The sequence below is a fragment of the Rhea pennata genome, chromosome 5 (genome assembly GCF_028389875.1).
Source record: "Rhea pennata isolate bPtePen1 chromosome 5, bPtePen1.pri, whole genome shotgun sequence".
NCBI lineage: Eukaryota > Metazoa > Chordata > Aves > Rheiformes > Rheidae > Rhea > Rhea pennata.
Genome location: NC_084667.1, coordinates 32,706,733 through 32,733,097, shown reverse-complemented (window position 1 = coordinate 32,733,097; position 26,365 = coordinate 32,706,733). Strand labels below are relative to the sequence as shown.

General features: G+C 36.7%; 1 protein-coding gene across 3 annotated transcripts in view; it reads left to right on the top strand.

Annotated features, from left to right (window-relative positions):
* Window positions 1-1,761: 1,761 nt before the first annotated feature.
* The window catches only part of USP47 (ubiquitin specific peptidase 47), a 59,336-nt gene continuing 34,732 nt past the window's right edge, over window positions 1,762-26,365 (top strand). For 2 of the 3 annotated variants that reach the window (XM_062577869.1, XM_062577868.1), the window contains exons 1-9: window positions 1,762-1,893; window positions 16,120-16,179; window positions 19,191-19,394; window positions 20,351-20,464; window positions 21,288-21,426; window positions 23,353-23,449; window positions 24,141-24,286; window positions 25,140-25,219; window positions 26,055-26,204. In XM_062577869.1, coding sequence (XP_062433853.1) covers window positions 1,855-1,893; window positions 16,120-16,179; window positions 19,191-19,394; window positions 20,351-20,464; window positions 21,288-21,426; window positions 23,353-23,449; window positions 24,141-24,286; window positions 25,140-25,219; window positions 26,055-26,204 — 1,029 coding nt within the window. In that variant the 5' untranslated portion in view covers window positions 1,762-1,854. The remainder of the gene's footprint in view (window positions 1,894-16,119; window positions 16,180-19,190; window positions 19,395-20,350; window positions 20,465-21,287; window positions 21,427-23,352; window positions 23,450-24,140; window positions 24,287-25,139; window positions 25,220-26,054; window positions 26,205-26,365) is intronic. The other variant, XM_062577870.1, reaches the window with a different exon arrangement.

Here is a 26,365-nt window from a genome sequence, read left to right as displayed (position 1 = left end):
TAATTTCATACTTCTTTTTCTATAAAAACAGTCATTTCATACATTTCTCCCTCCTGTACAGGGGCAGCTCTACAGAATACTGAGCTAACATAAAATTCCATTAAAAGCAAAGGACTCCTAGGTTCCTGTCTGGGTGTTTTACTTCATCACATTAGGGCATGAATGTCTCATTAAGATGAAGAACTTTAAGATGCTACACACTGTAAAACCAGAGAATGACTCTAAGAACCCACTCATCTTTACTATATAAATAATTTGAATTCCTCCATTTACATAGCCAAAACACATAAGCGATTTATGTAAACTTTCAATAAGTAGATTTCTGTGCTTAGATCAAGGACTGGGATTCATAAGTTATGAAATGTAGCATCTACCATAGAACACTTGTGAGATGAAAATACAACTACTGACCTTATTATTTATAGAAGTATCCTCTTTGAGCCCCTTTTCAAATGTTCACAACTACATACTAACTCCAAAACATGCTACTTCTCACCTTTTAGAGAGCAGGATGACAGTCAGGAAGCTGAGGAGTTACATATTTTGTATTAATAATTAAAAGGAAAAGGACATTTATTTTACTAAATTGTCACAATAGATTTTCAATAATCCTGAATACAGTAGGTTTCAAAAATTATCCCAAAATGCTAAACTATTTGGACCAAAAAACCCCACAAATAACCCAAAGTTTTCTCCATTCTGCATTCTTCCACAAGAGGACACTAAAATAATGAGAAAACTATTTCTATGAAAGTGTAAAATCTCTAGTTGCAGAGAACAATGTTAACTTACCTGTAAAATAGTTCTTCAACTGAAAAGGGCCATACTTTGCAAATAAAGTTGGCATTAATGAATAATTACTTTTCTTCTAGGGTGTATTTTAGCCATTTTAAAGACTAATATTTGATCCTTAGCGTGCCTGAGGTAGCACAAGAAACAGATACGCATAAGCTCTCTGTGGAGAAAACCAGCAATTAATGGACGCTGAAGAAATATCCTTGTGTCTCCTTTGAAATTGCTGTTAGCCCTAAATTCACAAAGAAGCCAGCATGTGCTTAATTTCACAGTACTATTTCAAAGAAGCTTCTGGGTGCAGTGGAAAGCACACGTGCGCTAGCAGGATTACACCTACCTTAGTCTTTCACTATACGTTGGTTTCCTAATCCTATATTTAAGCACGGGAAAGTCACACACATACACACACAAAAAACGTGTAACATAAACTGAGAGTTTACTTAAGCCACAACCCGTGCCCTTCGTACCAGCTTGCCTTCCAAAGGGCAGGCCGGAGGCCGCGGAGCTTGGCGCCCGCCGGGCAGGCTGTGAGGGCCGGGCAGCCCCGCTTCCGGGCGCCACGTCCCGCCTCTGCTCTGGTCTGCACGGCGCCGAGGCGGCGGCCGAGGCCTGCTGCAGCCGGGGCAGGAAACGGCACCGCCGCCGAGCGCCCTTGCGCGCTTTCTCTCGCGCCCGACGAAAACAACCGCCGACCGCGCAGCCCCCAACGGCGCCGCTCACTTCTGGCCACCTGCGCGGCCCCGCCCCGCCTCCCCCGCGCGCAGCGGCCCCGCCCCGCCTCCCCCGCGCGCAGCGGCCCGGCGCGTGGCGCACCCGCGCGGCGGCGCTGGCGGCCGGCCAGGGGGCGCCGCGCGGTCTCGCGAGAGCGGCGCCGGCAGCCATTTTGCCATTGATTGGCGGCGGCGCAGGGAGGGCGGGCGGCGGCGCGGCGCTGGGGCGGCGGCGGCGGCGCCGGGGGCGGAGGACGCGTCGCGGGCGTCCCCCCGCCTCCCGCTGCTGACGCCGCTGCCGACGCCGCTCGGCTGAGCCTGCTGCGGGCCCCGCGCCGCGCCACCGGCCATGGTGCCCAGCGAGGAGAACCAGCTCGTCCCCAAAGAGGTGAGGGGAGGCCAGGCTGGGACGGGGGCTGCGGGGCCGAGGCTGAGGCGGGCGGGCGGCGCGGGCAGCGGGGCCGGCGGCGGAGGCCTGGCCTAGCCCGGCCCGGCCCGGCCTGGCTCGGCGCCGCCGTGCGCCGCCCGGAGGGGAGGGCGGGCGTAGACACACCGGGCCCGTCGCTGTGGGGGGGGGGGGGCGCGGGGCCGCCGCCCGCGGGGCCGGGGAGGGGGCGGAGTGGGGCTTCCCGCGTGGGGCGGCCGGTGCGTGGGGCCTGGGACCGGCCGCGGAGCTGCACCTGTCCGGGCGGCCGCGACCTGCGTGGCGGCGCGGCGCGGCCCGGGGCCGCGGCGGCTCCCAACCGCCGGGCCCTGCGGAGCGCGGCCGGGCGAGGGGAAGCGGGAGGGCCCCTGCGGCCGGGCCGGGCCCCGGCGGCGGCGCTGCGTGCGCTGCGGCCGCGGAGGGACGGGCACCTGCCTGCGAAATGGCAGCCGGGAGGCGGCGGCGGCCTCAGCGGCGCCCGGGCCGCGGCGCTGCGCGGACGGGCCGCGCTCCCCGGCGCGGAGCGGGCCGAGCTTCCTCCGCGTTTGGGAGGGAGGGAGAAGGGTTTGCTTTTGGCCTTCGGCTAGAGATAAGAGCCTGCTGAAAGAGGAAGGCTAAGCTTCTGTCCTGAGATGATAGGCGAATGACACGTGTCAAGTGTGAGAGATACCGTTCAGGGCTGGCAGAAGGGAGAGAAACCTCCAGGATGGCATGAAATGCTTGGACATAATCATTCGTAGAGTAATATTTGCAGAAATATTTTAGTAGAAAGTTTACTTCATGAGCAGGTATACTTACACATTCAGCCTTCTTTTCTAACCATTTTACTGTTCTGTTAAATTAAACCACTCCTGTTGTTTTTCATCAAATATCAATGGCCTGTTCTATCGTGCATGTATATGGGAAGCTCTGACAGGCAAGGACTTTAATTTTATGGATTTTAGCAAAACAAAGTGATGATCTGTGAGCACAACTCTGAAACAAACACCAGTACTGAATTTTGGAAACCTCTGTGTATGTATCTTTGTACAGGAAAGTAAAGGATATGTATGGATCAAGCAAACTTTTTGCTTTTTTAAATTCAAAGATTTCAGGAATTAAATTGTTTTTACGGGAGGGGAAGTCTCTAAAAACATAAGACAAGGAATGGAGGGTAAGTAATTTTAAAAAAATCAAAACCTAGAAATAAAGAAAAAGGGTAGGAAAAGTTTTATGACTTGATGGATAACTGGAATGAACTAGCTGATTAATAAAAGAATCTGGCTGAGCTGTTTCTCTAGTTATATATATTAATAGTACCCCTGTTGGCTTTAAAGTTGTATTCAGAATATACATATGATTCAGATGTGTATTTTTAACTGACTTGTTGGACTAGGATTTTATCCTACTTTTATCTGTAGGGAGGGTAAGCTAGGGTAAAGGAAGAGGAATATAAAAAAAAAAGTTAAGATGATTTATAGATAGGGCTATCTTAAGCATACAGTATGAAATCTATAAACTTGGTTGCGCATGCTACTGAGAGTGGCTTCCTTTTTTTAACATTTTCTCACGTTCTATATTATTCCCTTGTGCATTTGACAAACAAACAAAATGGAACAATGTTGAGAATGCTGTCAGTATGACGACTGCTTGTTCTCTAAAAAGTCAGTTCTGTAAGATTTTGGGGATTTGTTTAAAAACTGATGGAATTTTCTCAGAGAATATAAAAAAGTCAAACATATTTTGAGGAGAGAAACAGATTAGCTCTGTTTCTCTGGTAAAGTATGTGTCATAATATAATTTTATCATCAACTTTGCCAATATTTTTCAGTGTTTCTGCATTTTAAATTCAGTGATAGGAAGATCTGCAAGTGTTACACTGTAACATTCTAACATTCATATTAAATCCTTCAGAGATTCTTAATAGTCTCATGGCAGAGGACGCAGAGAGTTATGGCTAAACAGAATTCTCCAGGTCTGAGTTCCCAACAGCCTTCCCTTAAATCTTCCTATTATGTCATTATCAGCAACCAGAGACAAAACACATCTTTTGGAGTTTCAGTTCTGTAGGGGTATCCACCCCTACTTTTGAGTGGATAAAGGATTACTGTTCATTTTTCTTGTCTCTTCCAAAAGGCCTGAGTGCTATTACTTGTGTACCTCAGTGTCTTGCACTCTTTCAAAGATAAAAGTGGGATATGAACCAAGGTCTCTTAAAAATCAGTGCACTGCTGTATTTTTTTCCTTTGTGTTCCGGGATAGAAGAGCAAGAAGAAATCTTTGCTTTAGGCCAATCTGGGGAATGACTAATCAACTAAAGGAGTGGATGGGAAAATGATTTTGGTTCTTGACTACAAGCTTACATAATGCCATGATAGTATATGGTAGTAAGAGTTCTATATAGTATTATCAGCCACTTTGTTTTAAGAGAAGAAATATAGGTGTTAGGTTATTTATAGGCCTTCAGTTCATGTATATATGTATATGTATTTAGGCTGACAGGAGCTGAGATTATTGTTAGATGTAATACATTTTTTTTGTAAGCTTTTGTAGAGAATAACAGCATGCTTGCATGAATGGAAAATACTAGTAGTTACACTGCTGTGCTCAGGCAGTCATATTAGTATCTTTGAGACATTGTATAGGTTCATTGTATCTCTAAAGTAGACTTGAAACTTCTGTTAAGTGAATCTAACTCAAATACATGATAATAAAATGCTCCTCTAATCAACACAGTTGATTAGGAAGGTGCATATGTTTGCATGACAATAATGTGATTAGATTTTATTAAGATTTCTGAAAATTAAGGTGTATCAGAACTTGGGGGATGTTACCCAGACTTCCGGAATTGATAACAATATAAAAATGTGTGTTTTGCTATGAGTTTTTGAGATGTCTGTACCACAACTTTCCTAAATGCTGCACAGATACATTTTCAACATGTTCCAGCATGAACTATGTAAAGTACAATTGTCATAATAAATATATATGGTTTGTACTTATTGCTATTAAAGAAGGTAGCACAACTACTCTCTCACAGTTAACTGATGCGAGTCCTTTCATCCCTGGACTAATGAATCCGTTTTGATCTTCTACATTGGAAAAAGAAAAGATATTTCTTGATGACTATCATTCTAACTTCTTTTTTTAGAAGAACAGGAATCTGAATAAGAGGTTTTGTAATTCAGTTTAATAAAGGGGTGCTGTTCTTTTTAATGACGATGACATTGTCATCATTCTATTTCAGTATATTAAGAGATTCTGCTAGTATTTACAACCATGTAACTTCTCAGTTTTTCCTGGCTTCCCTTCTGGTGTGCTCTGTTGTAAAGCATGAAGATAGCATTGCAACAAGGAGAGAAACTGACCACTTTGTTGACCTAGCGAATAATCTGGAATTCAGGTTAAAAAAAAACAAAACAGAGCATCCAAAGAGATTTCCACAAAATCATTTGTTCCTTGTGAACAAACGCTATCTGAACAATATTCATGTAGTAATGTAATTAGGTGAATAGGACATGAGAGCAGTATGTGAGATCTTTTTCCCCTCTTAAGACAGGCACTAGGCTTCTTGGTAAACTTTGCAGATTAGTTCCTCTTTCTGTACATCTGGATTTTTGATCTGTAGTATAAGAAAGATAATCAGGTTAATACCTAATAGTACTTTGAGAACATCTGATGGAAAGATTTTGTATAAGAGGCAGTTATTTGCTACTGGAATCCTGGTCTTAAAATGTTACTAGCTAAAGTTATTACTCAGTAGCAGAAACTGACAATTAAATAACTTATCACTTTAACTTTTTGTGGAAGTAATACATGTTGAACATGACTGCAAACAAAAATGCAGTCATCTCTTTCTTTGTGGACTGATGGTGATTAAATTTGCTAAATCAAATGCATGCAGTATTAGCATAAGTTAAATCATTAACGTTTTGTACTGTTTTCTGCTCTTCCTCAAACTTGTTCATGGTAATAGGCTTTTATTTAAGACATTCTCTGCCTTCTGCAGAGGCAGAGAATACTTTAAATATCTGTCGGTATTAAATTATGCAGAGATAGATATTGGCTTGTATGCTGTCTTTCTATAACTTGGAATTTCAGTGTTCAACAAAACTGCTTATTTCAAGTACTTTGTTTGTTGCCTTTTTTAAATAGCCATAGTTTGTTAATTCTGTTTTTCTGTGTTTTAAAACCTAAGTGCTTGTGCATTTAGATCAATGTGGCTTTATATCATAGTTTAAAAATAAAAGTTCCTCTCCTAGCCCCAGTTCTGATAAAAATCATCATTATCTAACTTACTTTTGTTGATAAGAGTATGCTGACATTAATGTAAGAACAAAACTTGCGGACAGTTACTGAAGTAGCCCCTTATGTTAACTCTGTTACCTCCTCACAGGTTTTAGTCCTGTCAGAATTGAAACCTCTTTTTTCAAGAGGTTCTTTTGAATGTTTTTTTCTGAGTACTTTAGGATTGATATGGTAATGCACTAAAATATATATAGATGTTCATATATCCAGTCACAGCTCCAGTCCTCCTGTTGTATTTGAAAATATGTTTATGCATATCTAAGAAAGCAAATTGGAAAGTCACATCTCTAGAAACTGAATGATTGAGTTACGTATGCAAGCTTTTTATTCAGTTTGAAAAGGTCTCAGATTCTTATAGCAAAAAATTAAAACTGATATCAAAGGCTAGTATCAAGCCTTTGAGTATGGTATGCTGCCAGGTGAGCTGCTTACTTTGTATTTTGTTACATTTTTCCTGTCTTGAGCAAAAAGTATTCTCAGAACAATGGTGTTCAAATAAAACTAGGTAACTGATCATTGAAAATACTAGAAAGTCTTTAAAATTTTCCTGTAAACTTTCAGATAAAATGATAACCAACTTGATCACAGTTTCAACAACTATTTCTGGCATAGTATTTTCTATGTTCCTGTTTTGCAGTGGTTTGCATGTAATCAGCTTGTATTGAACAAATGGTCTTGCTCAACATTTGAAGATAATATAAGATTTAGAAGGGGGACATGATGGTCATCCTAAAAAATTGAGGGGTAAAATCAGCAAAAGAATCACTTGATTGAATTTAATCATTTAATTAAATTTAAATTTAAGCATTTAATCATTGCAGCTGCAGTATACAGGGCTTCTTTAGGTACCTTTGAAAAATCACAATAAATTTTAAATTGGCAGTTCTCTGAAATAGCTTAGAAATGGTTAGTGTGCAGTAGTTCAGCAAAATGTTTTCTTTGACGTGAATTATTCTGCAGGTGCACAACCTGAACTCCTTAAAAGGAAATGCACTATGGCTAAGAAGTTCTTTGCACGTTAAAAGAGCATTCTTGAAGTAGAACCTGAAGTATTTTCTCCATAATCAGAAGTAATGAAAGCCTTTTTTAGTAACATGAAAAAGCACATATGAATTCTGTAGGATTGGTGAATACTCTAATTTTAAAAGTTACATAAGAAATAAACTTGATATACTATGAAAGTTTTCACTGTAGGTATTGTCTTGTCTGAAAACAGAGGCATAAATAGCAAGATTATTTTTAGCTTCTTTGCATCCTTTGGAAGGAGAAGTACTGTGGAATACTGCAAGAACTCAAGAAAAGGAAGGCAAATATGTTTATTGATTTCTGTGGATATTGTTGTAAGGTCAAAAATAAAGATGAAAATTAAATTTTAAAAGAAAGCAGATATAGTTGCTTAAAATGGGAAATGTTTTTCATTTGTAAATTAAATTTTCATAAATAGGGAGGCATTATTTGGGTCCTTCTTCATGTGTACACTGTCATACCTTCATAATTACACCTACATCTCTTGATTGAGAACACAAATATTTTGGCAAATTTGGAGCCTAAGAAAGATTGTTATAGTAGGTTAAAGTTCATGGCAGTTGCTTACTTAAAAGAATGGACAATAAACTTGAAAGCACATCCACTGCTACTGTAACTCTCCATAGGAAATAACGATGTGATTATAGGATGACAAAGTGCGATGTTGTGTTCCTACATCAAAAATATTCTGAAAAAATATATTAAAAAAAAACAAGGAGCAGGGTAATGTTAAAGAAAATAAAGACAAGATGCAAAACAAATAAAACCATATAAACATGAGGCTGATTCAGATCCAAATAAAAATATTTACTGTAATGAATATATAGAGACTGGCAAATAGTTTGCAAATGTATAAGACCTCATTTGCATTTGCTTCTCATGGTTGTTTTAGTCCGACTGGGAAAAACCCCCTCCAAGAAATTAAATGACTGAGGGTCAAGGAATGAAGGAGAATATGATCAGCTGAAATTATAATCTTTAAGAGTAAGAGAGTGAAATATACCAACTTCTCAACTGTTGAGAGAAACCAAGCACCAAAAATATCATTTTAAATTTTAAAATTTTTCACAGAAATGAGAGAAATAAGTAGGAAGTAAGGTTCCAAATGCAAAGTAAAGCTGTTTATTGAGATTTGATGGAATAACTCTAATTTGTTGTTGTTTTCATTTTGAGAGTGGTTGCTGTTTCGATTTTTGCCTTTTTCATTTGGTAAAGTTTTGTGTGTTCTGTAGACATGACCAGGAGACGTTTGTTCTCTTGCATTATTGACAGTTGCTACCTTTGACTTGACTTTTTTTTTTTAAGGAATTAGTTAATCTTTAACCACCTTAATTTAGCATGTTTAAAGGATCAGTAGAAGGTAAGAATGTCTTGAAAACCAGATCTTCTTATTTTTAAGGCACATTTAAAATCCTTTAAAATATTGAATTTCAAAGAGATGGAAAGTAGCCTTGGTAAAAATGAAAAATAAAAGTTTTGATATCTAGTTCATCTGTCCTCAGACGCACTTCTCATATCCTTCTTTTCTGTAGTCCTTTATACACTGAGGATAAATGTACCTTTTCTCTCTGGTCCAATACCATTTTTTTCCTCTTTTCACTTCTATATATTTACATATATAAAAATATATAGAAAATATAGAATATTTTTATATATTTATACTTCTGTATAAATGCTTTCTACAAATGATGCAGAAATCCACAATAGTAAGAGCAAACACTCAAAGTTAAATACTAACCTTACAAAAGTATTCTATTTCTGAGGCGTAGCTTTATCTTTGGACATGTTTAGAAAGTTAGAATCATTAGATTTAGAAGTGTGTATCCATTGTAACTGTAATGAATATCACTGTACTTTACAGGAGTGACAACTTTATAGCAGGTATGCTACTCTATTGCAGTGAGGTAGCAAACAGATTTTTAATTAAAAAAAAAAAAGTTACTAGAGCTAAGCATTTCTGATGAGACAGTCTTTGAGAGCAACTAACTTTACATGGGGCAGAGAAGAGGATAGTAAAGATCCCAGAGGCGCTGCTACAGAATTTCGTGGCACTGTTGATCTCCCCTGGCTTCATCAGGCCGCCACCCTCCATAGGAAAGCATTCTTCAGGGATGTCTGGCCAGGGCCATTGGTCTCTATGTGGCCTCAACCTTCTTCCATGAGCTCTGTCTGTGATCCTGTACCTGCATCAGGCTGGAAATCTGGGTGCTTGTGAGGTGGGGGAGAAGGCAGTATGACTTGCTGCAATAGTGACAGCTTTCGTTCTTGGACAAGCTAGATGTTTAAATCCAGATGATATTGGTATTTAGTAACTTAATTATTACTGTATTATAATAAATATGTTTAAAACACTACTACTAGTCTGTGATACCACTACATCACTCAGTCATTCCCAAGAACAGTTAAGGATTCAATTGAGAAGTTAGAGAACTGATTCAGGTTAAAACTAACCCACTGAAAAAGCATCCAGAAATGATTAGTTTTAAGACGGATTAGCTATTTGAGCCAGCTCTGCATGACCATTTTTACCAGTAGAAGAAAGGGGACAGTGTTGGGGGTGGAAATAAGCAGATGGGAGCAAGATTGCTTCTTCTGGCAGCTCTTCCAGCTATTCAGGCCTTAACTGCTTGCATAACTAGAGCATTGCTGCATTCAGAGTTTTTAGGCTGCCTTGAAAGTGTCAGGTGTTTTAAGTATACTGTAAATTCAACAATGTCTTACTGTGCGTTAGGCTTACAAAGTAGGCAGGTATGTTCATATTGTTGCATAGCAGTATAACTTTTTAATTATTGTAAGCTTGGTGAGGTATCAGTAGGGCATTAATTTATTTCTTCTAAAATGTAGCATGTACTATGAGAGGAAAGCATAGCTAAACGACTGAAGAAGGAAGCAATGTAACGCAGGATCTAATGCTGCAAATGTGTACATGAGTAAAACAGTGAAGCAATTTACTTGTGTAAACTGAAACATATGTATGAAGTTTACAGTGTTGAAGTCAGACTTAAAACTTTTTAATGGGGAGCATAATTGGGATAGCCTGTTTTTGTGTTTTAAGTCTCTAAGATTTTGATTATATTGGCACTCTCCTAAAGTATGTTGTAAATTCTTAATTAAAAGAATGATAGATCTATTGATTTTTGTGTGTATAGATTTTCTGTGTAAAACTAAATTAGTTCTCCCTTCCTTGCCCTGTCTGCAAAGTTTCTCTAGCTGTATTTGTGGGGATGGAGAAATGTTTTGAAATCTTTGTCTTCCAGATGTACAGGAAAACGAGTATTTAAAGTTGATAAGTAGTGACAGTAAAAACAAACCTACACCACTTCAGTTATGCCAAACTGAAACAATAATTCTATTGCTCTTTCAAAAATAGTATTAAAAAAACAGGGAGGGGAGCCCCCAAAACTGCACATCTTTTTTGATCGTTTTTCTCTACTTTTATTCCATCTGAAAAATAAACCTTTTTTTCATCTTACATATGGAAAACAATTAAAGGACTATCCTTAGGTTCAGTGTTCTTAAGGGTTGTGAGTAGAAGTGCAGAAGTACTAATATAGACAGTAAACTGCTGATTGTAGATGATAGTTCTGTATTTCTACAACTTCGTTTATGTGGAGTGGGAAAGGTAAGTAAAGCCTCTGCAAGTCTTAGTGTTAACCAGAAGATTATATAGCATATGTATCAGGACTGAAAAAGAATCGTCTGGAAGTGGTTTAGCAGAATTGCATGGTATTTTTCTAGCTGCAGGCAGACCTAATAAATAAATTAATAAGCCTTCCTATTTTTGTCGTCTTGGTGTTGCTAGTTAGAAGGATAGACTGGGAGTGCTTCAGTAAGTTTCGTGAATCCTTGATGTTGTTCTCTCTCTCCCCACCCCCACCCCCCCAAAAAAAAAAAAAAAGAAAAAAGAAAAAAAAAAAAAAAAGGGAGGGGGAAGTGAGGAGAAGGTGCAGTGATTTGGAAAGTAACCAGAATCAGCATATGTATTCTTGAATATAGGTTGGTATTTTAGGCTCTGAGTGAAGTATTTTTTCTCATCAGTAATGCTGATCACTAGCTTTCAAGGACAGTTATTGGATTTTACCTGAAGTCTCTCTAGATACAGCAAAGAATTTGAGGTTGAGGATAAAACGTATTACTGCAGCACACGCAAACCTGATACCGCTGAGTAAGTCAATCTAATTCAAAGTTAAATGATTATATCTGAAGGTTGTTCAAAATTATTTTGCCTCAAGAAAAGTAGAAACTCTGTGAATTAACTGCTGAAAATGGTTCTGCTTATTGAGACCTCCTCGGATCAATGGAAAAATGGATTACTCAGTTTACTACAGGTGCACTATAGGATACTTTTTTTTTTTTTTAATGTATTTTGGTTTAGGCATTTCTGGCTGAGTGCTTTACTCCCTGATTAACTAAAACTAGGCTGCAGTGAGGCACCTGTGTTGAATAACAGCACGTGATGTTCCCAGAGTTAGTTCTGTAAGCTCTCTTTCAAGAAGGTTGCTTCTTTCTTCTAAAACACGGCCAAATGTGAGTCAGATTTTTCTTTTATTTGGTCGTTTAGTAAATACAGTAGTATCCAAAGTGATGGAAAACTTCTATTCAATGCTCCGCTCATTTCAGGGGCTTTTACACTCACTCTTTTACTTCCTCAAGAGAGTGACCTTCTCACTTGTTTGTATTAGGGGAGATATTTTTTGAAAAAGATAGCTTTGCTGGGCTTAGAAGAAGTATGGAGCATGATCAGCCCAGTCAGTGGGAGAAGGGAGCTGTGGGCTCTAAGGACTGCATGAGATCCTTAATTCAAAATTCATGACGTAAATAGATAGTTTTTAGAGTGGAAATTGAAACCTAGATAGATTTTGTTATTTTTCCCTTATTTTTCTCTCTTTATTTTGGTGTATATTTGAAAGGGCTTTGGCTTTCATGTTTCATGCAGAATGCGGTGTTGTCAGAATGCATAAAGTTTGCTGATAGCAGACTGGGAGCTCTTAGAATAGGTGAAGGGATCCCTGGAGTATGGTTGTGGGTCCTCAAGGAGCTGATCCAAGAACAGTTTGGTGGTGCTGAGAAGAAGAGTTGAAACAAACTCCTTGTCAGTTCAGTTGTAGTTACTGCATGAGTATTTTTACACGGTAATATTTCAGAAATTAAAGCATATTAGTGAAAACTACTTCTATTGTGGTTTAAGTTACGAGGTTTAAATTTGTGTTTGTAATTGCTGGAAACATGCACACAATCAGTTAGACAAGCCCAGAATGCACACCCCAAAGTTTGCCAAGCAGTAACTTGATAGGCAGTAGTCACTTGTGTACATATCCTACAGAGTTGGGTTGCTGATGCTATGTGAAGTGTGAGAATTGCTGTCTAACGCTTTATCACCCAAGTCGTTTTGTGGCTGTGAGCATGATGTCTGCCACATTATTGGCACTTGCTAATGATCTTTCTTTCCTCTGTATTGCAATGATTTATGAGAATTATTTGTAGGGTGTGAACATTTAGGGACTTCTGTATTAGTGATTGTTTGAAGTCTCACTAGGCTGTTAACTTAACTTGGCAGCCAAACTTTGCACATCTGTTATTTAAACTCTTGTTCTGAAAATTCTGATTTTACTTACTGGTTCATTTTGTCAGTATTTTTCCCTGTTTGAATACTCTAATTATGGAAACATTAGGTAAAGCTTACACAAAGTTTGAGCTTAGCTTTAGGTTTCACTTTCAGTCCCTGATCTTTTTAAAAAAAATAGTTTTGCATTGAAACAGGATTTAAGATCTTGGTGACTCTCTTGTCATTTGAAAATAAAATTAATCTCAGTTGGTTGGTCCATCTAAGGTTAATGAAATACTACTATACAGTTTTAGTAAACGTAGTGTTTCAAAGTTGAAGAATAGCAAGCACATCTAAATGTGTTGCTAAGACTGCTGCTGGTCAGAGCTGATGTCTCAGTCTTGCAGATGGCACTAATAACAATGCTTCACTTGTTAGTGTTTACAGAAGTACAGTATTAGCTACTTCAGTGCTACAGTATGCTTTATGCCCTGTAGACTATGTATGGTTTATGCCCTTATAGGCTATTTGTTCTCGTGGACTTGTATCCGTATAGGTTGCATCCACACTAGAAAGGTGTATGGGAAAATGTTAATGCATGGGGGCTCTCTGCAGTGTCCATCAGTGTCTGGTCTGTTGTTTGCATTTGTTTGTGTTTGTTTTTTAATTTCCTGTATATTACAAAAATTCTTACGCAAGTCTGGTCTAATACATCTGTCTATATGCAGGTTTGGGAACCTCATCTTTATAGAAATTGAAGTATGTAGAAGATAGAATGACTTGGGATGAAAACTGCAGTATTATAGTTTAAGAGGTTACATCTGAAATTGTGGTTTTTTTAATGTGATGTATAATGAATTTTGAATATCCCAAGTATTTACCGACCAAAACATTAACTTGATAAAAATTACATGATAGAACAATCACAGAATGGTTTTCCAAATTGCAGTGTTAAGTAACAATCTGCATTTGCCTTTTAGATGTTTGGACAACTTTTAATAATCTAAAAGTGTAGCAGTGTTGAGGGTTCCCCAGCTTACTTTGCCGAGCTACTGGTGTTATGCACACTCTGTCATAGTATGGTAAAGTAGCAGCATTTTCTAGCTCTGTTGAGGACTTTGTGAAGGTAGAGTGGATGTGTATGGTACCAGAACCTCTGCCTTTTCCAAGGTAAAGGCAGTAAGAAGTCAGTTGTGTGTACCTCTTTGAATACCATATGTACCTTAGTTTGGAACCCCTGAACTGTATTGTTAATAAACTGATCTCTTTTATCAGGTGTAACACATGACTCATTCAATGAATTCCACATTCGTTTTTATCAGGTAAAATTTAGGCATCTTTACATACAGTAAGGTCTTTGTTCCTTATTGTACTATAAAGCATAAGTTTCCATGTTTAAAGCAGCTTTTCTGTAAAATGCGGAATTGAGTTAGTGAATATTTTGAGATATTCAGAAAGTGGTGCAATTGATGCTTTAACTGAAAAGTGTGGAATACTGCATTTAGAAGACTGACATATGTATGCTTATATGTAGTTTGTCCTGTCAGAGCAATTGAAAGCTTTTCATTACGGGACATCGTATAAACAATATAGTTTCCAAGTTTGATTTGTGGATGATTCATTAAATGAAGTATGGAAAATCAAGTTGTACCATGCAAAACTCATTTAGCATGAAATAACTTGAAAATCCTCTAGCAGTCCTTTACTGGGAAATAAGAATGCTCTTATGCTTGCTTCTCAGCTCTTGATAAAAGTAGTGACTTGCAGATAATTCTTTCCAGTTCTGTTGATGCCTGGATCATTCCCTCCCCTCCCACCTGCTGCTGCATGCACCAGTTGAAAAACAGCACACCTGAAAACTACACACACCCTGTGTTTACCAGACTTAATTTGTCTGCCTCCAGGAAGCGGAAATTTGTGACAGTGTAAGGGTCCTTTGGACCTTGCCCAGTAGAAGGAAAGTTGGGAGACTTGAGTCTTTAGAACAAGATGATATGCTGATGGTTTTCATAATTTTAGAATTGCTGATTTTTAATATTATACTTCATGGACTTTGCTTATTAACCTTTAAGTCAATTAGCAAGATGTAGATAACTGTCAGCTGAGAGCAGGTGAACACAATAGCAGCAGAACATTTGAAGTGTTGTCTTAATTTCTAAAACCTATATCAAGTCTGAAATTACCAGCTGGTGTGTAAAGAAAACAATTACTAGACACAATTACAAATCTTAAATTATCAGAACTTCAAGCCTAGAACTTTATTTCTTCTCTTTGTGCAAGGAATTAAAGCTGTCCTCACCTGTTTTCCTGCTCACAGAAGTTAAATGGAGTGGTCTAATTGTGGCTATTTTTGTAGCTCATTTGGTGGGGCAAATGGGCCACACTGATAAAAGTTGCATCAGTAGTTTATGTGTTGCAGTGATCTTGACTGCTGTAGCGCATGCAGTTAAGAGTGAAGGTGCAAAATAATGTAATTTTCTTTCCAATTGTATTCTTCGTTTTCTCCTTTTCTTCTTTCTGGAAAAATAAAAATTTTGAAGTTTCCGATTCAGAAAACAGTTTATTTGATGTTTGTCTATAGTTGGCCAACAGCTTTGTACAGATAACATTTATTGTTGCATGTTTGATAGTACAACAGAAAAGCTAAGGCAGACTCTTTGTAACGTTTTGCAAATAATGAAAGTCAGTAACCTCATTTTACCTTATTATTATATATATTATATAATATATTACCTTATTATTATATATATATATATATTATTATATATAAGTAACCTTATTACCTTAAGCTGAGTATTTCAAAATGGGATGATACTGAAACAAGAATAGCTCTGAAATGAATGAATGATTTCATATGAAATTAGCTAATTCATTTATGTTATGTTAACTGAATTAGAGTTATGTGCTAATCTTGTACTTGAGCCATTTGAGGTAAAAATGTTAAAAATGTTTACCTTCATCTGAAGGGCTTTTTAATATAATGAAGGAATTTATTAGTATGACTTTATTTCCTGAATTGTTGTTTACATGTTTTTATTCCACTCCTTTTTTAACTTTATTAAATATTGTCTGTAGTATATCACAACTTACTAACATTTTGTGTAACATTGCTCCTAGACTTGAGTAACTTGATGTTAAAAATTGCACTGAACTCTATATTAATAGAGAACTTTTATAATTGTGGTCTTTGGAGGCTGTTTCCTTAAAGTTATTCTGTGCATGGTAGATTAGAATTCAGTAATAAGTCTACTTAAACTGTAAAACTTTTTGCAAAAAAATAATTTTACTACTTTAAAGAATTCATTTGTTAATTTTGTTTTTATATACTATAGGATATGTTTTGGAGTTGCAGACAAAGTATCTTTGCTGAAATGAAGAAGAAATTTTCACAGGTAGACAGATGAAATCAACTTTTATAAAATGATAAGCAAGATATATGGTAACAGCATGGTGCTGTAGCTTTTGGTAATTCTTAACATGAGCATGAGCTATTGAATTTTTGTGCATGTTCTTGAATACAAAGATTATGTGTATATTAGATGCAGTTCTAACAGGAGAAGCTTCAAAGAACTATGCATTCATGTGCTTTTATGTTAGTATGGGTTTTTCTGGCCCTCTGAAGTTTTCCATCAGAAAAATAGAAGTTTATTTCTCTCATAGTATATCTGGTTATATAATGATTAAAATGTTTGGTATTTGCTATACAGATTCAATTTTCCAATGGTCTGAATCTGTCAAAATAATTCAGAGGTCTATCACTTGCTAGCATTGCCTTTTACACTGCAGTTATAGTGAAGTAGTCCCAAAGACGACATTTGTGGCAGTCTGATTCACAAAGTAGGTGTGAATGCTTGTTATGAATAAACATGTTGGTCTTGGGTTATTTTTGCTTCATGTATTCATTATGAATAACTTGAAGCACTGACAGCGTAAGTGATGGCTCAGTATCTTTTGCCGTACTAACCTTGAATTAAACTGGTTCAGTTTGTCAGAATTACATCTGTGAACAAGGAAGAGAGGATTTGTCTGGCATGGAACATGCAGCTACCTAACCAGCAAATCTTCTGTAATCTTCTGTAATTTGTTTTCTTAATGTTACTGTTTTATCCCTGTGGTTTTTCATCTTTCACCTACTTCTAATATCTTTCAAACTATTTTCAGTAGCAACTCCAATATTAGTCACAACTGATTCACTATCAAAAGTGGTGGAGAAAGTGTGAGCAGGAGAAATTGTATTTATGGTTGCTTTCTGCAAAGAGTGAAGCTGTGGCATTGGTTATTTAAAGGCAGTAGGACAAGAAGGAATTAAGTCCCAGATTGAGAACTTCTATTCCTGACATGCTTATATACATTAGCAGTCCTAGTTGCAAGACCTGTCCAAAATTACTCTGGGAATCATTAAAACTGAATTAGTTAATTTATACTGTTGTAGGTAAAACTATAGTAGTACCAAATACCTCTAACCTCTCTGCATAGTTCTAGAGAGGAAGATGGGTTTAGACCCAGAATAAGAATCTACTGTTTCCAGGGAATCTAAGTCATGTATATAGGTTAGTCTTAAGAGTTTGTTATGTTTTAGCTGCTATTTCTCCAGAGGAATCAAGAATGTGAGCTACTGAACTAGGACACAACTTCATCTTCTTCTTTCTAATTACACAACAGAAGAGACAAACTGCTTGTTCTTTGGCTGGAAAAAGCTGAAGAATCAAGCTGTGCTGGAAAATGTAAAGACTAAAACCCGTGAGAAGTTTTAGCTGCTGAAATTTAATTTCAGTTTGCTCAAGTACTGCACTGTATGTTTCTGTGGGTGCTGTGGGTAACAGTGAAGATAAGACATGTCAGAGTTGCTTGAAATCCTGAATTTTATTTTCTTCTTAATGCCTGGTTAATGTACCAGTCCTAGTTCTAGCTGTCTTCTAAGAATGTAGTTTTTAAGTCTGACTTTCTCCAATGAAGATTAGCATATGAAGTATTAAAGATTTACTCTTTCCAGAAATGGTATACTGCATTTTTTTAAGCATGCAGCTGATGACCTGTATTGAAATTCAGTACATTTGATAAACTTAGAGAAGCTGGGCTTTAGAGTCTTAAGAAAATTCATAGTCTAAAGTGAACTAAAGTAATGCTGATTGTGGGAGGCAGTTGTATTTGCCCCTCTGTCACTTTTTTCTTCTGGTGATGCTGGGAATAGGCAATGCAATCCCTTTAATGTTTTGTGTTTGAGTTACCAAAAGATTATCAGCTAATCTTGAAATTTGGGAAAATGGGATGCAGGATCTTCTAAAATGTTTCTCTTTCTTAAAAGATTTGCTGATGTAAGACCTCTCCTAAGGGATGGTTGACAATTTTAGCAGGAACATAGCTCTTGCTATTTGCTAATATTATCTACTGAAAATGGTGGCACATCATGGGTCTGTTTGCCTTTGAAGAGTATATGCTTTTCAGCCATAGACTGAGATTTTGGTGTTCTCATAGGCTTTACTAATGTTTTCTGTACGTTACAAATTGAAAAGGCTGACTCCTTGGGGACTAACTGGTCCTTTTACCCACCTCACGCTTTCTTTGTGTGACCTGTTTTTAAATATTAGTTATTCCTTATTGTTCTAGAACTCAAAAGCCTTTTGAGAGAATTGGTTGATTATGTTTCAGTAGACCTTTGACTTCCCAAATGTCATTATCTTGGCTTATCTGGGTCTGTATAATTTTATCTCCACTTCACTTATTGCCCTTTTCATTCAAAATTATTAATTTTCTGATTTCAGGTTTATTGAAGTTGCTGTTTTAATTTTTTTTTGTAGTTCTCAAAATATGACAAAATACAGTAGCCACTTGGGCAGTGTAGACTGCTCCTGTGACTCATCCAGCAGTGGATTTGGTAAAATAAAGTTGATGGTGACTTGATTCAAAAAGGCCTTTTTTACTTTAATGATTGCCTTCCAAGATTATTGGAAGTTTGCAGATCCTTTATTTTGCATTTCATGGAGTCACAAAAGGCATATTTCTACCTGAACAGCCTTTATGCCCATGCTAAAGGAAGATATGAGCTTGAAGTGATAATTTGGAAGTTTGTTCCTGCTTTGAAGCAGTGCGTTTTTTGTTTTAATAAATTTCATAGCTGATATTCTGTGCAACTTGAGCACTTATTTCTCTATACACTGACCCATACATCCAAATTCCTTATTCTTTGAAAAAGAATTGTACTTCTATGTAGATTTCCTGGCACTGGAAGTGCCTTTATTTTTGAAAGCAAGCATAACAAATCTATTTTCAGGATCGTTAGATTGTAAAAGTATAACACCTGTCTTTGTAGTAAAATTTTGTTGTCATTCCCCCACCCCCCTCCAAGTAAACTCTAAGATGTTCATAGTTTTATTCACTAAATTGTTGTCTGCTGTCATTTCAGATAGAAAGTGCTGCTGAGGAGCCCAGAGTGCTGTGTATAGTACAAGATACCACAAATTCCAAGACAGTGAATGAACGTATTACCTTAAACCTGCCAGCTTCTACACCACTTAAAAGGCTGTTTGAAGATGTGGCTTCAAAAGTGGGCTATGTGAATGGAACTTTTGATTTAGTGTGGGGAAATGGAGATAACGTAACTGATATGGTATGCCAAAAGTGTGCCCCCACCCCCCTTTTTAAAAAAAAGTTCCTGTTGAGAGCAAATGTTCAAATCTTAATGTTATAGAACAGCACTATTGATAGCACATACTGCTGTTAAATTTTCTTACTTAATTCTTGTAAAAAACTGTAATAGGTACACTAGACCAGTCTAACACTGCTGTGTTGACTTGCTAAATTTATTTTATATATTGTTTTACTCTCAACTCTCTTAATTCATGTACCTATTTAATATTGAGCAAAAGAAATTGTGATCATTCAGATGTCATTCTAGTTTCACTTTTCAGTATTTATTTTTAATAATATCTATGGTAATTAACCTCCTTTCTCAGTTTCCTGTGGTCTTTTTTTGAGAAGCATTTTCTTCTCAACAGAAACATGGTATGTAGTGACTTTGCTAGTTTTTTTTTATGCTTGAATTTATAATACAAAATAATTATGACTAAGATATTATTACTGTGCTTTATTGTAAATCAAGGTTGGATTAAGTTACGTGATTCCTATGGATTCCTGTAGAAAGCTTCATAAAACTGCTTAAAAATAAATAGACATTATAGAACTTGAAACAGACACTTATTTCAAGTCATGTTTATGCTTGAGCAGCTTCATTTCTTCTTCTATAAAAAGGTGTATGCAAGCTATATAGGACACTTGATCATTTGGCTTTCTGCCAAAAACTTGTAGACCAGTGTTTTATCTCCTGAATAGCCTGACCAGTTTCTAGGTGTTAAACTGTGCTTTAATACAAAGTTTACTCCATCTTTTAAACTGTTCCCAAGTTTTTCATTATTAATGATAAGTATGTTTTGTATATACTGGATAATTATTGTTAACTTTTACTTATCGTAGTTTTCCAGAAGTTATTTGAAGCAGTATAATTGGACAGAATCTGTAATTGCACATAAATTTGATTTTAAAGGGTGTTTAATTTTCTTTTAACAGACTCCAATAGAGCAAAACAGTGACAAAAGTATTCTTGATGCTGGTTTTGAGTCGGGGAAGAAGAACTTTCTGCATTTGACAGACAGAGATGGTGAACAGCCTCGTATAATGTCGGTAAGTAAAATCTTTGCTGAATTATGTAAGTTATTGCAGAGAAAGGGGGTTAAGATGTATTTCTGAAGTATTGCTCTTGTTATAAGGTCTAAACGTGAAATGAAATTGGGTTATACGTTTCATATAGTCCTTCTCAGGAGCCTTCTGATCAGATCTCTTTAGACTAGTATTTTAAACTTTCTTGTCTCTCCTGAGTAAGAGTACCCTTACCTTGATGAGTAATTGTTTACTGTCAGTTTTTATTAGTTTGTCAAATTTTTATATAATGCTTTACTACAAGTAGTTTCCTATGATTATGTAATTAACTAATCTTGTTTAGAGACAAGTCTTAACAATAGAAGTTTTGTCATATACTTAATCCGTTTCCCCTGGTTGTTTGAAAATAATGCTACGCTGCTCTGACAGAGGTTTCAGTAAGGACAGTCTTTTATTGACAGCAGAGTTACCTGCTGCTAATTTTACTTTTTCCTTTTTTTATCCTTAAAGTGCAAAAAGATCAGTAAGTGTTAGTAAGAAGAGATGCTAAACTGATCTTGCAGACTTGTCTATTGTATGCATTACAGCACTGTATTTGATTATACAGTAGTATATTGCTGCTTCTCTAAGGGACATTTACTTCCACTAATAAAAAGAATGCATTTTCAGGGGGTTGAGGATTTTTAGAGCAGAATTGAAGTTACATATGCAACTGTAAACCTGCTCTTTCCTAAACTTTCGGTGTGTGATACACTAACAAAAGGATTTTTTCATCTTTGAGAAAGATGGTTTGGTAAAGAATGTGTTGCTTAATTTTTGCATAAAATAAGTATATTTATGTTTTTAGGAGGAGTCAGGTACAGCAGATGACAGCACACAAGACAGATTTATAGGGCCTCTTCCAAGAGAAGGCTCTGTTGGTTGTACTAATGATTACGTCAGTCAAAACTACTCTTATTCTTCAGTCCTGAGCAAATCAGAGACAGGTATAATTTTCTCTCCTGTAAAGGCAATGCTATTTTGGAATTGTTTCAGCATGTTTTCAAACAGTGTCATTTTCAGGTTTTTTGAAAGAAGTTGCAATGTATTAAAAAAAAATACTAATACATTTTTTCATCACATTTTCTAGGATCTTCTCATGTCATTTGGAAGCAGATGATCTGTATCACACTTTTTTTCTTACTTGTAACAAAGCAGTGCAAAGTTTTAATGTCAGAGAACCTCCTTTTCTGTAATAATCTGCTGCCATGTTGAGTAGTCACCTTTGTATTACCCCAAAAATTCTCATACCAATATCTGTGTGTTCACTGAGAGCTTAGTAAGTACTTAAAACACTTTTAAAGAGAGGCTGTTTCCTGCCAGGGCAAATCTCACTAGGTTGGGCGCCCTTTTTTTTGTGCAGAGGAAGAGAGAAGACGACAATCTCTGCCTAACCACACAGCGTTTTCTGACACCTTTTGCAGTCTGGGTTTACTTCTGGTCCCTTTATTGGCTCAAAGGAAATGTTACGGAGTAAGTGGCTATCAGAAGGAAGAGATTTTGCCGAGGGCAGGAGGAGGGAAAACAAGCTGACTGGAATTGTCCTCAAGCTTTTTATTGTTGTCTCTCTTGCTCTCTGCCAAAATGCCATCCAGCTGTGCCTAAGGATGGACAGCTGCTTAGTTCTGGGATTGTAACATCACAAGTATGAAGTACTTAGTTGGGTCTGTTGTCCGTGTCAAGTTTCATACTCTCCTATGTTCTGATTTTATCCTTTACCTATATTCTGTACCACCACTCACTTGGGTTTTTAGCAGTGTTCTTTTTAATTCTTTCGTGTGCATTTATTCAGCTATTATCGGAGTCCTACAATATACATAATGGAAAAAGTGTTTTTGCTCTGCACGTACACATATGCTGTGATGTGCCCATAAAGTTATAACTCAGTAGTAAGACCACTAGCTGATATTAATGTTTTGAGCAGGCACAAAGAAAATACTCCTATTAGGCCAATTCGTGTTTGTTCATGATCTTTCTTTTGACAGTTTAGTATATTTATTTGCTACATACCTAAATACAAATGTGAAAAGAGAAGCTGTATAGATTGGAGTTAAAAGTCTTCTAATTTAGTCTCTTCATAGAAGATCTTTGTGTTTTACAAGGAGTAGCTGCCTTTTATTACCAATATAGAGTTGAGATGTTTTTAATATTTAATTTTGAGAGCTTCAGAGTGTGAATGGGCATGTTTAATTTCTTTATTGCACTGTGCTTCCACATAAGCTGCTTGCTTTTCAATGATTAATATTACACATTTTGGAGACAACCCAAAATGATAGTAAGATTAATATAAGTAAATAATTTATTTCATCAGCTAATAAAAATGTGATGCTGAATTGATCTGTCTTTGTTATTATGGGAAAAGATTTTGAGATACATGTCTTTCAAAATGTGTGGTCACACTAGAGATTTTTGATTTGTAGTTCTGAGATGATGGTACAAACCAATACAGATAAAAATTATATTTAAATTAGAGTATTTCTTAACTGACATCTAGGCAATAAACTAGAATACAAAATTTTTAAAAATAAATTCTGGACTCTTCAGTAAAATATGTTAAAACTATTATAGTGTTGCTTATGTCTTGATTGAGTGGTTGACGTAAAATATTGGTTATTATTGTGAAACAATTGGTAATCATTAAAATAACTTCATGAAATTCAAGGCACTTTTATGTGTAACATGTAAACTATAATGTTTTACTGCTCTTCAAAGTGAGCAATTATAGTGCAAAACCATTTTTAATGACAACAGCCAGATGCAGTTATTGAGTAAACAAGGTCATGGAATTGTTTTTCTAGTCAAATATATTTTAATTCTCAAAGTAATTTCCTATCTTTTACAGTATTTCAATCTCGTTCTTCTTGTATTTATAGGCTATGTGGGGCTAGTAAATCAAGCAATGACTTGCTACTTGAATAGCCTTTTACAAACACTTTTTATGACTCCAGAATTTAGAAATGCGTTATACAAGTGAGTATATATGATCAAAACTTGTTCTTAAATTCTTAATAAAAAAAAAAAAATCTGTATTACATCTGTCCAAGTATGTATTGCTAGAAGAGCTGTATGAATTTCTCATATCAAAACTTTCTTCTTTGGGTATTGAAATGTATCTGAACTTAAGTAGCAATCTTTAATTCCAAAGTGGATAGAGTGGTATGGATAAGAGATGAAGGATAGATTGCAGGAAAATGATTGGAGAAAATTGCCTATGGAAAAAGATCATTTCTTTTAAGACTTGAAGGCAAGCTGGATAGGCTACTGTAAATTATACCTGCTTAAAAACATCACATTTTACCAGAGTTTTCAGGTATGTTACTGGTGTGTGGTGTGGCAGATCTTTTAAAGAATTTGTCCGGTTTTGAAAGCATTAAACCTGAAATGGAGTTTGATGCTAACTGCAGTTCATGTCTGTATATGTGTAGAGAATGGTTTCCGAATTATTTTATTGATATTTTAGATTGATACACTTGAGTGTATTTAGTTCACTACAAATATGAAAATAAACTTTAAGAATTATTTTAACTTTCTCCAAGATACTTTCAGTTAACCTCTGATATCTAGCAAACCCCTTGAAATGTAATAAATGCTGATTTAAATGCCCCTTTGAATATTACTTTCAAAGCATTTTTAATTGTCAAATATCTTATGTTTCAAATAGATGGGAATTTGAAGAATCTGAAGAGGATCCAGTGACAAGCATCCCCTACCAGCTTCAAAGACTATTTGTTTTACTGCAGACCAGCAAAAAACGAGCAATTGAAACAACAGATGTTACACGGAGTTTTGGATGGGATAGTAGTGAAGGTAATATGAAGCTATTAAGCTTATGTGATTTTTATCTTTCATCATCAGTTGCCTGTTAGAGGCTTAAACTGCTGTTGATAGAAAAATACCTGAATTATTAAAAAGAATTATTATAGTCCACCTCAATGGAAACAAAATAGCTTAAATGGATGCTTCATTTCTAAGAAGTGAATTCTGTAAGTTTTAGGCCATTAAATTAAAAACAGTACTTTTTTAATTTAGGTGTCATTATGATTATTAATTATTTTGAAGAAGTAGCTCTTTTTAAGAAATTTGCATCTCTTCTGAAGTACAGATGTCAAATGCATATTCCACTTAGGGAATTCTCCATATTACTTTCTACTTAAAATCAAACTTTGCATTTGTTTTTTGACACTTCTACAGTACAGATTTTCCCCATAACCTGCTGATTTCTCCTCTTCCTATCCCCTGTGGAGTACTTAAGTGATGATAAGGAATTGGATTTCAGTGTCCTTACACTGACATGGAAATAAACTTGAATTTTGGAGAAATAGCACACAGTGGGAAACAAGTTAAGGCCAGCTTATTTTATAATTTAGAACATTAGTATTTCCATACTATTTCCATATTTATTCATTCTTTTATACAGAATTATCATTTGTGCGCATACATTGTGAGCAAGTTGGCTACTCATTGTTCTAACTTAATTTGAGAGGTAACTGCTTGTGGAATTGAATACTGGCCCAGTTGTGTACAATATACTGAATAGTATTTTAGGAACAGATTTGAAAACAAATGTGTAGCTTTTTAAGAAGCATTTTTAGACTACAGGTAATATTGCAGTTAATTTACTTTTCTTGTTTTGATTAAGATTAATTTCAATTCCTAACAGCATGGCAACAGCATGATGTGCAAGAGCTTTGTAGAGTCATGTTTGATGCTTTGGAGCAGAAATGGAAACAAACAGAGCAGGTAATTGTATCAGGGGGGTATTTTGAGGGGGTATATTTGGTGCATGTGGGTGGTGGTGATTGTGAAAAATGTTAACTGAATTTTAAGTATCAGATTACTGAAGTCTGTAGTAGTTATAATTTGTTTCTTTCTCGAGGCACTGTTTAGGCTACTCTCATGTAAGATTTTTCTGAGAGTAGTGCTTATGTTTTCATTCCCTGATTGAAAGTAAAATATTCTGAAGTCTGGATCCTTAGTCTTTGAATTGCAGAAAGCGAGTGTGTAGCTCCTTCTGTGGGGATTTCCTCACTGTCAGTATTTTTCAGACTGCATTTTTTTAGGCTGTGGACTCTTTCAGCTCAAGCCCCTCCTAATGTAGGAGAAGGATGGGTATCTATTCATAACACATTATGTTCTGATGATTGGCCAAGCTGTGGGCCAGTTTTCAGGTTTGTAGAGGGAGAAATACCTCTTCTGTTTTTCTTTAGCTAGCCTTTTATGCACAGAAGAGGACTCCAATATCAGTTAACCTATTAATGATACTTGCAAAATTGTGCTTGTTTTCAACATGATCTGTGATTTTGGTAGTTTTATAATCTCTCTTAGAACTTTAGTGTGAGGTATACAGTGAAGCTGATGTAACATGGTTGCGTGTACTTAGAGAAGCTGGCTTGATTTGCAGGGGATGGGGCTGGGAAAAAGAGGAGAAACAGGAAGAAATAAATGCCCTTTTGGGAAGGTACATTCTAAATGCGTATCTGTGCAACTAAAATTTAATAAAAAAGGCATTTTGTTGTAAAACTAAAGAGAAGTATGTTTTGTTTGTTTCAAGCTGTGTTGAACACTTCTGTTTCAGGCCGATCTTATAAATCAGCTGTATCAAGGCAAACTGAAAGACTATGTAAGATGTCTAGAATGTGGCTATGAAGGCTGGAGAATCGACACTTACCTGGATATTCCTTTGGTCATCCGGCCGTATGGCTCCAACCAGGCATTTGCTAGCGTGGTGTGTACTATTATGCTGACTAATAGTGCATCCATACACACATAGAATACATAATGCGACAGTGGTATAATTTGTTACATGGTAAGTATCATCCTAGATACTCCATCTTGGGGTGTTCGTCTTTGTGCAGTGAACCAGCTAGCAAGTTCTAGAAGATTTTT